The sequence below is a fragment of the Sitodiplosis mosellana genome, unplaced genomic scaffold (genome assembly GCF_009176505.1).
Source record: "Sitodiplosis mosellana isolate CC-2019 unplaced genomic scaffold, AAFC_SMos_1.0 Smas_scaffold_19, whole genome shotgun sequence".
NCBI classification, from domain to species: domain Eukaryota; kingdom Metazoa; phylum Arthropoda; class Insecta; order Diptera; family Cecidomyiidae; genus Sitodiplosis; species Sitodiplosis mosellana.
In genome coordinates, this window is record NW_022595261.1 from 517,090 (window position 1) to 532,329 (window position 15,240).

At 34.4% G+C, this 15,240-nt stretch overlaps 1 protein-coding gene across 8 annotated transcripts in view; it reads right to left on the reverse strand.

The window, feature by feature from the left end:
* LOC129568478 (protein madd-4) overlaps window positions 1-15,240 on the reverse strand; it is an 82,057-nt gene that overhangs the window by 45,550 nt on the left and 21,267 nt on the right. For all 8 annotated transcript variants that reach the window (XM_055446418.1, XM_055446424.1, XM_055446423.1 and 5 more), the window contains exon 2: window positions 87-146. In XM_055446418.1, coding sequence (XP_055302393.1) covers window positions 87-125 — 39 coding nt within the window. In that variant the 5' untranslated portion in view covers window positions 126-146. The remainder of the gene's footprint in view (window positions 1-86; window positions 147-15,240) is intronic.

Genomic DNA, 15,240 nt, shown 5'->3' on the forward strand with positions numbered 1-15,240 from the left:
CAATTTTAACGACTTATTCGAATTTTTATCAAGATTTCGATTACTTCATGACAGAGATATAAAGAGAAATAAATAAATTTACTCACCAGCACAAGCGATGAATCGTTTAGTAGAATCATTTTCATCTAATTTCCATAAAGAATAGCCTGAAAATAAAACAATATTCACATTAAAATTGTCATGTTGGTTTATGTATTTATATATATTCATCAACTTTTGTTCGCAAATTGAAAATGTGTTTCATTTCATTGCACTATATCGTAGGCATTTCACTGTACACATAGGCGCATGTGTAGTTCAACAAAATGCCATAAAAAATCGGGCTACGTACAATATATTTTTCATCAGCGAGTTACAGAATTGAAGCGAGTCTATAATGTTTGTGTATGTGTGTATGTGTATATGTGAGTGTGACATTTTTTGGATGATTGAATTCAAGCCGGTCGTTTTTCATCAATTAAACCGACAATTTCTGTTTAATCATGGCTTATTATTGAATTATTTCTCTGCATTTCAGTTTCAAAGCGAAATAAATTGAATGTCAACCACGAACATGCCAATATCAATTTTTCGACGGCGAAATTTTTGGTAATGCATGCTTTAATGTGCAGTAGTTTAATTTTTGTGTTTATTTAATGGTCTAAAATTGTTGATTTCAAAAAAATATACACAATAAAAAATAAAAGTCTTCATTTAGGTGGAATTTCAGCTTAAGACAAACTCAGTCGATATTTCTGCTAGTAATTGGGGCCTTATTTAATACGGAACATACATCTTGAGCGCTTCTACCAATCAAAATTCCGCTTAAATGTTGACGATTATTTTTACTGTGTAACATGTGTTTGAATTTTCTCGTGTCTGTCCAGTCTATTGTTATTTTTGGCAAAATATTCAAATCCATGTGACCACTACTAATTCCAGGAAAGTCTTATGCGGTTAGACCATGTATGGTTGAAACGTATCCGATTGATATTATCGTAAACACGATTTTTCGTTTAGTGGACATTACAAAGTTGTGCACATAATTGTTTGTTTAAAAAAAACGAAACAATAGCTGAGCGTGTATGTGTGCGATAAAAAGTGCATTCAATGTAAATTATTTGAGGCTTCTGATTATTGATTCATAAGTTGCATATACATTGTAACAACCACAAAGATGATTTGATTTCACCTGGGATGTGCGTCGAAATGTGCAATTTCCGATAGACGATTAAATAATTAACTTCAGGCGATGTAACATTATTTTTTGAAATCATTCAAAACCGAATATTTTATTTGAGAAATAGTTAAAACAGTGAAAATTTAACTGAAAAATACATTGGCAAAAACGGGTTGAGAACTGTTATGAATATAACCAAAATCGAACTTTGAAGATTTCAATCATGATTCACAATGACCATTCGAAATACATGAATTCAACGTGGAACAATAAATTATTATTTTCAGTTTGGTAGGGTTCACATGTACAAGTCGTTTGGATGTGCGCGCACAAAAATTTAGTCGCAAAGAATTGATTTTGTTGTTTCAAAAATAGAAAACTTCAAACCGTAAAAACCGACTGAATCAAAAATTGTCATGCAAATGAATTACGATGCCCTCGTGACAGTGAGCATGGCGAAGCTCATGCCAGCTAGGTTGGTTATAAATCAAGTGAAGTGTATCATGTTGATTTCAGCTGTACGTGATTTGGAGTGCATTAATGCCATTCTGACAATGAGAGACATGGTTTTAAAATGCAACCATTTATTCAATTTCATAGTGAATGGTTTTGCATGGAAACAAAATTGCAGCAAAAATGGAATGGCGATGCGGAAAAAAATGAACGAACGAGAAATGCTTCAGAAGCGACAGACTAAAACGAGCACAGAGAAAAAACCATCAACAACGAACGCTGGATATTTTCCTAGGCTTAGCTGATGAAACATGGAATGTGCCCGGATAAAACTGAATTCGTCGATGGCAAACAAATATTTCATGTTTCTGTAGAAAATCCTCTGGCTTTTATTCACGGAAATTTATGCCGAATGTTTACCTCAAATGGCAATTGAAATGGTTTTCATCTGTGCACATAATAATGATTGATATTCAGAATATTAAACACCATTTCATTCAAATTCAACTGTTATTCCATTTCCCCACTATCAGTTTGCCGAAGAAAAAAACAAAACAAATTGTTCAAACTGAATTCATATGAAAATTCAATCTTTTGTTGCCGAATGAATCAACAACAGTCGAATAGCGAATTAGGAAAATGTAGAAAAGTTTGTGATTTTGCTTCGAAGCTTCGTGCAGATTTCTCATAATAAGTGCAAATTAAATTATATGTAAACATTCAACTATAGTCTAAAAACTCCTAAGCTTACTCCACTTTTAATTGCATCATATTTGTCGAAAATAGTTATGTTTTCAGCGTCAGAGTTTTTTCAAACGCATTTTTTATATGTATGTATCAGCATTGCAGGTTATATCCATTCATTCAGTGCTCAAGGAGTTGTTGAATTGTACCAACCACGATTTCGTATTTTTTTCTATTCTTTGTTCTTCTTCGATCTTTCTTGTTGTTTTTTTACGATTATTGTCCGTGTTAAGTTGTGGGTGCATTTGTGTGTGTGTGTATGTGAGAAAGAGTGAGAGAGACAGAGAGGGGGAGAGAGACAGAGAGGGGGAGAGAGAGAAGTACATATGAATTGTTGGGTACCAAAACGGGACTACTTAATAAACATGAATTTTTATGATCAGTTTGTTTACAATCTATGCTACTCCCATTTGCTGTGTAAAATATGCAACAACAACAAATGTTTGCCGTCGACAAAGTACGGCGACCCAAATTCAGAATAATCGGGAAACAAGAGTAGCACAACTCCTTCCATATTCCCAGATTCAAAATGATTTTCTTTGTTGAGTTTTTTTGTAGTCTTCAAGTGTTCAAGTGTTCGCTGAATGCAATTTTCAGAGTGCAAGGACGTGCTTAGTGTTTTTTTTACATTGTGCACTTGAAAATAGAAACAAAAGCTTTGATACACTTTTTATTCAGCAAAAGTATTAAGCAGTTTCACAGCAAAATATAATTAGATACGTTGAAAAAAAGTAAAAAAAAACGTTTGTATCGTGAAAAGAAAACATATTTGAAAAATGCTCGGGCTTATCAATAGTTCATCATTGTGCTGTGTGCATCTTTGAAGAAAAAAAACGTAATGGTATTTCAATGCAAACAATAAGTTCTAAAAGTAGAATACTATATTTGTTGATTATTGACTTCTAAGACCTTTCTAGCCTTTTCGGTTCGAGTGTGTTGGGCATGATTTACGTTTATTTGTGCTGCGATTTCAGCGAGTGATTTTTCAAGTAAACATCAAAGCCAAGCATCTTTTTTTCGAGCACTTGCGCAACATATCATCCGAAAAGGAGTGGTTGAGCCAATTATTTTCTGTTGCATTTCTTTGAATCTTATCTGTTAGGCAAAAGAAGGGAAAAAAGTAGAAAGAAAGAAGAATTCGTACAAAACCAAAGCCTGAACTTTGTACAGCCACGAAGAGTTTATCTATAGTTGGCCAACGTAATTCGCCTCTGGTGATCGATTCTTCTTATTGAATTCTATTTTTGTTTCTCTCTGATTTTGTTTTCGTATATTCCTACCATTTCTGTGTATTTTGCCAATGACTTTTGTTTCGATAGAGTACAACTTCCACTTAATTCGATTGAAAAAAAAAAGAATGATAGGGAGAAAAATGTGAGAGAAACGAAACCAGACATTTATGGATGTAGCACGAAATAAATCGTCTAAATAAAAAATATACAATCATCATGTGAAAAAGTGGATAAATAGGACTGCAAATTCACGACGGATCTTGAACGAATAGTACTTGTTCATTTCCTCTAGCAACAAAGAGAAAAAAACTGTACGCTTTGAGCTTCTAGGAAATTCGAAAACAATTTGAAGTAATCTTGTGTGAATTTGAAGAGCAGAGAACGAGACCGAAAGGTTGAAAAATTTAATTTTGAGTATTTAACTGGTTTCTCATTGGAATAGGAAATATGCTCTAGAACTTACCGTTCACTAAAGTGTATTGCATTAGATGAACCATTTACTTTTTCCCTTTTATCATGAAAATTACGCACTTTCGTAGTGTTAATAAACTCGATACATGGCATTGCATTACTTTTCCGAATGCAAAGCACGTTTGTTTGTGTATGTGTGTATGGGTACGCTCTGGAACATGACCGAATTAATCTGTTTATTGCAATAAAACGCAATTAATTAAAATTTATTGCCTCTCGGAACACATACCTCGAACTTTTGTGCAATTTACCAACTGCTGCCATCGTCATGATTTGGTATCTCAACGCCGCACACAAACACAAAGGTGGCAGCGACATGAACAGCATTATTGACACTTATTGAACAATGTGTTTAAATTCTTGCGCAACAATAAACATACGTTTTTGGATGACTCAGCATCTCAGCATTTCGTATACAGCGGAGCTTATACAGTGACTTGTGTCGTCGATATGCTGGGATATATCATTACACCAACAACAACATCATTTGCAAAATGAAATTCGTCCAAAACCTGCTGACATGGAGTGAACGCACTTGTTCATCTCGCCGGTTTGACAGCTAATGTCAAATCGATTTCTGTTTCAGTGTAGTTTTCTGTTCGAATGCAAGCGTTTTCTCAGTATGGTCCACAAAATTAAAAAAACAATTCTGCCACGAACCAGTTTCTATTTTGAATCTAACATTTTGTATTTTTTTTATTATGGAAACTCCAATATATCATATAAAACCGTAATTTTCTCTCATACAACTCAATTGAGAATGAAAAAAAATTAAATACGGGTTTAGAAAGAAAGAAAGCAATTTTTTGTCTTGTGTGCCAGCGGCATATTTGCACAATTTTATTTGGCAGAATCGAAACATTTTTATTTATTTAAAATTCAATTAATAATTATTATTTCACCACACAACACAATGACGACTATGTTTGACACTGCATTGAATACACTCATCAATGTAGTTCCCGTCAAAATGTGTGGCGTTGTTGGTTTGACATTTAATGATCGAGACTATCGCGGTGTATCCGTAGCTGCATACGAAATGCTGAGATGCTGAGCCATCCAAAAACGTATGTTTGCGCAACAATCGACTGGCACGGACTATTGATTTGACACGAGCACGGTTCGAGAGTAGAGATGATAAATGTAAACGTCATGTAATTAATATGTAACTTAATTCATTAGTTTCCTTTGTGTGTACTTTGTGTTGAGCACTTTTGTTATATATATGATCTCTCTATAACTCTCTCGCTATGCTTTCGTTGCGTTAAAGTGAACAAAGCCAACGTCATTATTAATCTTGTGATACAATAATCCACGAGCTAAAAGTGCACACTCGCTCAATGTTCAATTCATCGCCATTTCTATTTGACAATGGCTTGAATTTCAATGACTTTGTGATTGTTGTGACAAAAATGTTATAAACGCTCGGCAATGCATCGATCCACTTTGAATTATGCGTTTTTGCATTAATGGCATTAGTATATTATATATATATATGTATGTATATACGTATGTGTCTGTGCTGAAAATTTGAGACGCATTAAACTCGTATCAAACACAAGTTCTCAACAGATATACTATGCAAAGCCACTTGCATACCACACATTCGTACTTCAGCTGCATGTAATACAATTTTAACAAGTTGAAGGCTGAAACTTCAATTCGCCCGGATTAAATGTGCTCGTCAAAGCAATCACTAGTCGATTATATGTAGAGGCGCGCGAGTGAGTCTGTACAGTGTACACATAGGTGTGTGTAATAATTACGCAAGTGAAAATTTTCGGGAACGATACTGAAACCAAAGTTGATTCATTACGTAAGCCTGGATACAAACGAATTAGGATGTTCAGTTGCACGGATACATGTTACATTTTCTGAATGACTGCATTCAGTGGTAGGTGTGTATATATGTGTACACTGTACAGTGTACACATAGCATCCCATCGTGCCAGAGAATAACCGCTTTTACCGGCTTTTACATAAGTGTTACAACGGTTCGTGAATTTAGGATGACATTGCGAAAACAAAGTTAATTTACTGGAAGTTCAGTTGATCATTCTGTTTTGTTTTCACACACATACATAATGGATTCCATTTCAATAGAATTAAAACAAAACATTCCACAAGCGAAGAAAATATTTGTGAAGGAAAGACGAATGGATTCATTTAAATGAAGTGTTCCAGTCCATTGAAAGGAAAATGTCCGGTAATGAGAATGACACTGCCGCATTTTGTGGATTGTGGAATTTAACAAGATATACACATTCTAAATCATTCGACTATTTATAAAATTTAATGGAACATTTCAATCGAACACACAAATACGCACAGACACAAGCATACAATCTTGCGCACCGGGTATATTATTATGGATGTAAACAAGAGTAATACAACATGACGTTAAATCCGTAAATCGCCAGAAAGCATTTGTTTTTTTATGTCAATTTGCGAAATATTGCAGAAGATGAGCTGCAATGCTCAGACAACATACGTCTCTCGTTCTTTTTTAGATGGTGCCAGTCTCCTTGCATTTTGCTGAGTATTTCAATAGTTTTTCTTTCGAATTCCGTTTTAAACGAATAATTCGCCTGACCTCCGCCTTTCCGTATCGTGTGCAATGAACGAAAGTACTACTCATAAGCGGAGATATTGCTGGCGTGTGCGAAATATCGTCTCTCATTAAACTTGTTCGATTTTCTAGCCTTAGGTAGCAAGCAAATTCAATCAAGATTATGTAATTTAAAGAAATTCCGATATGAACACGGTTTGCTGCTGCCAACGGAGATAGCATTTAATACGTTTACACCGCATATGTATTCGCGTACTCAACCATGTTTGCTCCCCAAAAACGAGCATCGCAATATGCTTCGTCATTATTTTAATTCATTTTTTATTCAATAACTGAATTTTGAGGGCGAAAAAGATGGCAAAACGTTTTTCACAGCAAACCATCTCGTTGCTCAAGTGGATGCTGAAATTTTCCACAGATTAAAAATAATTGATTGAAATCCAGTTGCCAGAATTCAGCTCCTATGGTCAAATCGTGCTGCCGTTACATTCATCTTTCTGGCTGTATACAATATCCGTATTGAACTATTTATACTTTTTTCAGGCTCTTGATTCGATGACTTTCTGTGAGCACAATTAAATATCCTCACAATTGCCGGTTCGGTTCAGGCAAAACAATAACGAAACAAGAACGACGTAGCAAAAAGCGCATTGGAAAGTGTGTACCTCTCGAAATAGATTTTGTACGATGCATCAACTTGTATTGTGTATTGTGTACGAGTTTCGTACTACGAGATCAAGATGCCGTTGCATCTATCGAGGTCATACTTCCAATACAAGTCCACTTCTTTAGACATTTTTCCCCAGCGACTTTTAATTTTTCTTCCTTCAACAATAATTTGTCGTCCCCTATTTAATATGCTACGCTTCGTCTGTACTTTGTCACATTTCCGTCCTGTTTTTATAGCTAACCAGATTTCAGTATGGCTCTCTCTCTCGTTCTTCTTTTTTGAGTCGGTCTTTTTTCATAGCGACAGTTCGAGAAAGTAGTTAATAAGAAACAATGCAGAGTAAAAAACAGATTCTTTGAGTCGTGAATTTGACAACCGACAAAAACTCGACCGGGTAACAAAAAAAACATCGCCTTTCTTCTTCATATCTTTGCCGTTGCTACTGCACTGGTGGCTAATGGCTATGATTGTGTTCCAGTTTTTGTATCTGCTTCAACAATGCCGCTTTTCATCCGTTATTCGCGTATTTCACGCAACGAATAGCGAAACATTAGAGCCAAGCATTTGGCCAAGGCATCACGGGCATCAAAACGAACAAAATCAAATCACCATCTGAAGAAGGTGTTGAAGAGGAAAACTCAACAATTTCTTGCTGCATGTGGCACACGGCACAGTGCCACACAAAAACGCAATAAAAACTAAAAAAAAAATGTCGTCGATAAAGGGCACGGAATTATATAGATTACGAGAATGACTATAATGACAATTATGTAAATGGTAATGGAAAATGGATGTGGTAGAAATTAAACAAATGCGCAAGAAAGGCTAAAAGACAAGTGTTGAAATGAAATCTGAAGATTTCGAATAAGACATAGAGAGAGAGGGCTCGAAACAGCGGACTCAACTATCTTAATTTGATTATTTGCATTTTGGTAGCGACAATTTCTCGTTGTCGAGTGAATTTCTGGAAAATCAGCACAATCAAGTGTATTTGTATTCAAGTGAAATTCCGCTCTTCAAACAAAGCAATGGAATAAGTGACGAAAATCTTAATTGTACGTAATTCATGGCTCTGCGATTCAATTTAATGAATCGCATCATTTCTAGCACCGATTTGAATATTTCAACAGGAGCATTTGCATCGGAAAATTATAACTAAAGCTCCATGGTAAGTGAAGTGACGTTAAATCGATATTCAGTTCGAAAGGAGGAGAAAAAAAAGCCCGGTTGTCGGTTTGAAATAAACCAATTTTCACTTGTATTGGACCGTGTTTGTGTCACAATTTTTTCTACTGAATATTAAATAATAAATAAGAAATGTTATTTTGGGAAGGCATTCAAAACCATTAGATGAGACAGAAATGGACATGTTTTTCACCACATTAAAAATTTATTTATGTGGAGCGTCAAAGTAGGAAAACGAACTGACAAACACGAGAGATGATTGTAGCTGGATTTTAGTCTGTGTGTAGCAATGTTAAACATGCGTATTATTTGTTTTCATTTTCTGTGATGCGTGCAGTTTCACAAAAGTTATGTAGTCGTTTTGTTTGTTTGTAATTGTATCGAGGGCCAATTTACCAAATCAACTTTGTGTTTGAGTTTTTCGCGTCAAATATATACACAACTCGTCTGCGATATAATACAGGGTGTGGCAAAAAAAATCCCGTGACTCACCACAAGAAATTATTTACTGACATTTCGCACTGCAAACATGACAAAAATACATGACTCAATAAAAAAAAACTACGCTACAAATATACAGCGTTTATTCCCTGCGCACGCTGCGTTTATACCATTTTCACGCTTACGCTCTGCATGCGGTACACGATCAAGATATGCCTTCGACTCTGTAAACTATGTATAAAATAAGCGTAAGCGTGCAAATGGTATAAACGCAGCGTGCGCAGGGATGCTCAACACTGCAATACGTATATTGCGCGGAGCGTCCGTGTGAAAAAAATACGGTATACCGTAATCATCCAACAATACGAATTTGTTTCGCGTTGACGCAGAAATAATTTTCAGTTGCAGTCGACTCGTGTTATTAAACTCTACCTGGACTGAAATGCATTCCTCTTTTTTGGCAGATCAAAAAATTATTTGTTTTCATTTCACTCAAAAATTCAGTCACACCACATGCTCGTCGTTTTGTTCAATCTGAGATTACTAAGTTTCCGTGAGTAATACGCAAGGTGGCAGCACCTTAAATTGCGTTTTTATACACAAAGTAGATACTTGAGTGTAAATTATGTTAGTGGCGTATCAAAATGAAGGTTTAAAACAAATACATTGTCAATATAAAGCGTGTGGTGTGACTGCAAAAATCAAATGGGTCACAAAAATCGGATGTTGCAAAAGTGCCTCACTGTCATTTTGTATGGAAATTCTTCAAAACGATTTGAACGCTACGAGATATGATTACATGACGACTTTCATTCGAACTAATAGTGAGCTACATTCCAAAAGCAAATTGCAACATGCTATTTGGTACACTCTGTATATCTTGCGATGTAAACTCTCTCCGAGTGTTTTGTTGATTCAAATATGCGCATGCCAAACAAAACTGGAATGACTAGATCCACTAAATTGATTAATATTTAATCATTTTAAATGTGCTCTCAAACGTTTTGTTTGGTGTAGTCGCGTGTTTATGCTACGGCTCAGATGTCATAGAGTGGGAACCACGATATCTATAGAAATAACGAACAGCAGACAAATCAATGGAATGACTGTGATACTGCTGCTTGTGAATTCACTCTGTGTATGGATTTTTCATATCATTTGCAATGAATCCGAACATAATTGATATGACACTGAAGAGGTCGGACCATACTCGTCGCGAACTTCAAATGAATTTGGTCCATTTTGCAAGATTGATTTTGGCATTGTTAAATTTGTGGATTGACATTTCAAAATATTCGAATAGTTTGAAGAAATTCTTTAAATGTAAATTTCCGAGATCTCATACAGAAATGTCTTTTCTTGGAAGTGTATACACTTTATAATATAATAAGTATTAACCCTCAACTGCATAAGCCCGCCTTTTGGCGGGCATCATTTAAACACCTGTATAATGTGAATCGTACGGCGGATGACATTGCTTCAAGGGGAATTTTTATTTGTCAATGTTTTTTCTTTATTTTTGTCTTTGGCGTCATTTGTCTATGTCGTACGATTGGTGAGTTATAAACAAAAATGTGCACGAAAACGAAAATTTGACAAAATAAATTATTCGGATTCCAAATTAGACATATTTTTGACACTTTTAAACAATGGATTTCATTGTTCTCTGACTTATTTTTATCGCATTTCCTGACTAAACCATGGGAAATCTACGATTATGAATATTTTTTTCGTTATCTATGGCCAAAAATCAACCAAATACCAGTACTCCCAGTCCTAGGAAAAATTCATGCAGTTGAGGGTTAAAGCCAGGATTTCATTTCTTATGATTTCGCCCAAAATCATGTGCTAATCACACAAATAACTTTACAAATTAAATTGACTTGAAATTTTTTAGATTAATTTTCTTATCAGTATGAATGGGCTTCTGCTAGATAAAAATAAAAATGCATTCAGAATTAAGGCAGTTCAAAATATATATTGAAAGACCGTTTATCCATATTTCAAAGTCTCATTTCTGACGAAACTTCAACGAAATTCTGATTTGAGACCATAATAATGCGAGAATGATTGTTCAATTGTTCATTTTTGCAAAATAATAGAGAGATTATGTATGTGTGTGTTCTAGTATGACGAAAATCCCGAAAAATGCATATATGTGGTACCCCTCCATACAAAATTGTAATTTTTGGAGGTTTTTCGTATAGCAAGTACCATAGGGTCACATAAATGGTTGCTCAAATTGGAGAATAATCCATTTTTCGAAGATTAAACACTTTTGAATTACGCTGAATTTGACAAAAGAAGAATCCTTTGGTAAATTTCTATAATTTCCATTTACATTATGTGTACGAAAAGGTAGTGGATAATATACACCAAAATATGATGAGTATGGCCAGTGATAAGGAAGCCGCGAGTAAAAACATACTTTCTTTTTCCATGCAAAGTCAAAAAAACATACGTTGCATTACACCTCACCAATGTATTTCACACCGATAACAATCCACACAAAATACATAGAGTCTGTGTCGAAGTGTATGCATGTAATGCGAAACAAAAGTTTCGAGTGTGATAATTTGGTGAAACGTGTTGCTGTTGTAGCTGCTGAAATTGCTAAAATTTATATCGTTCCTTGTTTATTTGAGTGCATATGTGAGTTCCCGGAGAACGTCATTAACCATATATTTCATAGAATATTGCATGCGTTTTTTTTTTCATCGAGTGAAAATTAGATCTCTCTTTAATTATTTTCTTCGTTTGTTCTTTGGCGTCCTCGATTCAAGTGCAAGTGTATTTGCATTTCGAATGGCAGCCAGTACGTTCATAGAGTAAGTATTATATGGGCAAAATGAATGAAATTGCAATTCAGTAGCACCGACACATTTGGCATTTGCAATTTGCCGCATTCCCATTTTCAATTCATTTAGCTAATTCCTGGTGTTCTGCTCTGCTGAGAAAGTCACGATAGCACCGATATAATATATACACATATACACGTTATTCTTGTAACGTGCTCACGCTTTTACAACTTTCCAGCGTGAACGTGTTTGATAGTGACAAAATTCAATGCACCAAGTTTCTTGAATTGCCTCCGATAAGGAAATTAAATTTCCCAACCGCAAAACTTTTCGCGTAATTTGTAAACGCACACTGCACACACATATTCACACAAAACGATTAAACCGCTTGCTGAAATAATGGCAATTGGTTTAACTTTTTATGTTTATTCATGGTACTGTTACCAATGTGGAATTTGAGGCGACATGATGAAATGCCACACGAAGAAATTCGGTTTGTGTTACCTGTTCCGCGTGAAAATAGTTTCGATAACGTCTGAACTACTGAAACCAACACCGTTTATTTATATTTCATGGAAAATTCAAACATTTGCATAACATATCTCAACGACCATCTTCCATTTATGCCTCAGATGCTGCACCCGAAAAATGCATCAACACAATGACAAAATATTAATTACTATTAACTATTTGAAAAACATTTTTGGTTTTCTAATAGGCGCTCTTTTTCCGTGCTTTATATATATTTGACTGCCGCTGACTCATCATGCAAGAGTTTGTTGCAATGTTTGGATTTAAAGTAAAATGAAATAAATTTAAATTCATGGCGATCGGATTGAATACCACTTGGCATTATTTATCGCTTTACGTATACATCGACGCTTGGATCAAAGGAAAAGAAGCATCCAACAGCGCATACATTCTTTTATCGCAAAACGATACAAAAGGCTAACAATTACATTTCACTATCAAAACCATTTGAATAGTTTTGAATATAGATGTGATGTTCTTCTTCGGTCTTCTTCGTGTCACTGGATCATTTTGTTGTTGCACATTAAACATTTAATGACTTTCATGAATTCCGTGGTAGCTGTTTGCTCTTGTATCATCTAATGACTTCTCTTCATTGAAATGCACCGTGACTACGATCTCAAAATTTTGTGCATTTTTATTTTTACTCATGGAACTGAAAACTCTCAAACTATTTATTCAAAGTAATAATATTTTAAAACAAAACAAAACACTCCATAATGATATCAGCTTGTTGTAGTAATGGAACATTCGGTTGATGAACGAATAGATATAGAGAAAAATCTTTGAAATATGCGTTTCTTGTAAATTGACAGAATGAAATGTGTGATAATCGCTTGAAAAACGTTGCAAATCAAAAATTTATCGTTTTTGAAATAATAGTCATTAATTTTGTATTTTATGGCCGTCAACCGCCAAAATACGGAACGATTGTAAATGACGCATACAAATCTTGGTAACAAATATATAGCACTTCTCAAGTAATTGTGTTGGCAAATTTCACGACCGCAAAAAAGCCGTAAGATCTATAAATCTTGTGGCAATGAACATTTTTTCCGTTCTCAACTGTCTTATACTGCAAAATATTCTAAACACGAACTTTTTGAATATGAGACTTAAGATAACAATAGCGTCGTTTTTCGGTGTCGCTTGTGGTTTGGCTGTTGAATAACGAACATTATTATTAAAGTAAGTAAACGGCAAAAACCATAAAGAACATACAATGCAATTTTTATTTTTATGTATTTATGTATTTATGTTTGGGGTTGGGGAGATCTCAACGAATGAAAGCGCTTCTTCGGTGTTGTTGTTGTTGCTGCTGCTGACTTTTTATCTGGTGTGCTGTCGACATAAAAACTACAATAAAATTATCCTCAAGCAGCCGTTTTGTTCTAACATCTGATTCAACGAGCGTTCGGTGTATGAGTGACAAAAACGTGTGCCCATCGAATGGGAAAAATACGGCAAGATACGTGAATATGCTATCCAATCAAGCAAAGTTGCACCAGAGAGCACTATTTCAACACACTTGATATGTAGCATTTTTGCTAAGCATTTTCATATAGGCGAACAATTGCATTAAACACCACATTTATTTTAGCCAAAATCGTGTTCAAGAATACGTTTTTTTTGCTCCACTTTACGATTTTTTTGGATATTTGGACGACGCGTAATGAAAAAGTTTTCCCCAGGGTGTAATTTAGAATGAATTATAATAATAACTTTTATTACATACACTAGCGCTTCCAAATTTCAAACTGAACACTCAAAATGTTATGAGTAAATTCTCTACGAATTTTATTCGTAGCATGATTATTCGTGCATTGTACAAATCTTCGTACAATGTACGAAGTATTCGTAGCATATTTTTCATACGAATGCATTCGTGAAATGAAACCAATGAAAGACGTACTATGTACGAATATATTCTTACAATGTACGAACTGCATTCGTAATAAAAATATTTTGACTAATATGAGTAAATTGCACGAATTTATGCGTACATTCTACTTATAAAATGCGTAAATTTCACGTATATTGGTTTATTTATGCATCGTATGCGTACTATTTACGAATAAATTCGTTGCATTTACTAATGAACTAATGTATTAGTAGGCATAATTTATGCGTACGGTGACGATACGCATTATTTGTAGAATGCACGAATAAGTTTGCCAAGGGGATGGACACCAATGCTAATATTCTATTTTCGTGCTAATTTCGCTAATTTTTTCTAGTTTACTATTTTCCATAAGAAACACACTGTCTAATGCATTTTGAATAGAGATTTGTACCTCCATAAGAAATGTATTGAAACAATGTAAATCAAATGGCAATTTTATTTTTGGTGATTTTGGTGAACACACAAAGTGTTTGTAAACAAATTCTACATCTGAATGTGTATTCCTTATGGGCAACGCTCTCGCATAAGAATTACATAGGAACAATGTATTTTAGATGTAGAATTTGTTTACAAATATTCAAAAATCAGCAAAAATAAAATTGCCATTTGATTTACATTGTTTCAATACATTCCTTATGGAGGTAAAAATCTCCATTTGAAATGCATTGAACCAATATATTTCAAATGGGCAGCTGTATTTCCTCTAATATTTCATATTTTTTTGCTAATTTTACTAATATTTCACTAGTTTTCTAATGGTGTCTATCCCTTTGGTGTTTGCCTATACAATAATAGTATAATAAAGTGTTGGAATCCGCCATATTTTTCATTGTGAATCAAACAATATTTCTTCTTGAAAAAATTACGTCACATTTGAGAGTTTTTAGTTTCATGCTAAATTACAAAATTATCTTCAAAAAATTATAGAATTGTCCATTAAATGAATTTATAAATATCATTTATAGCAAAAAAAATTTAAAATTGATGTGAAATAAGCTTTTTGAAAACTCCTAGCATTTCACAATTTTTCTTAAATTATGATTTTTGCTTGGCCCGTGAATTTTGAGGGGGTAGCATGTTCACT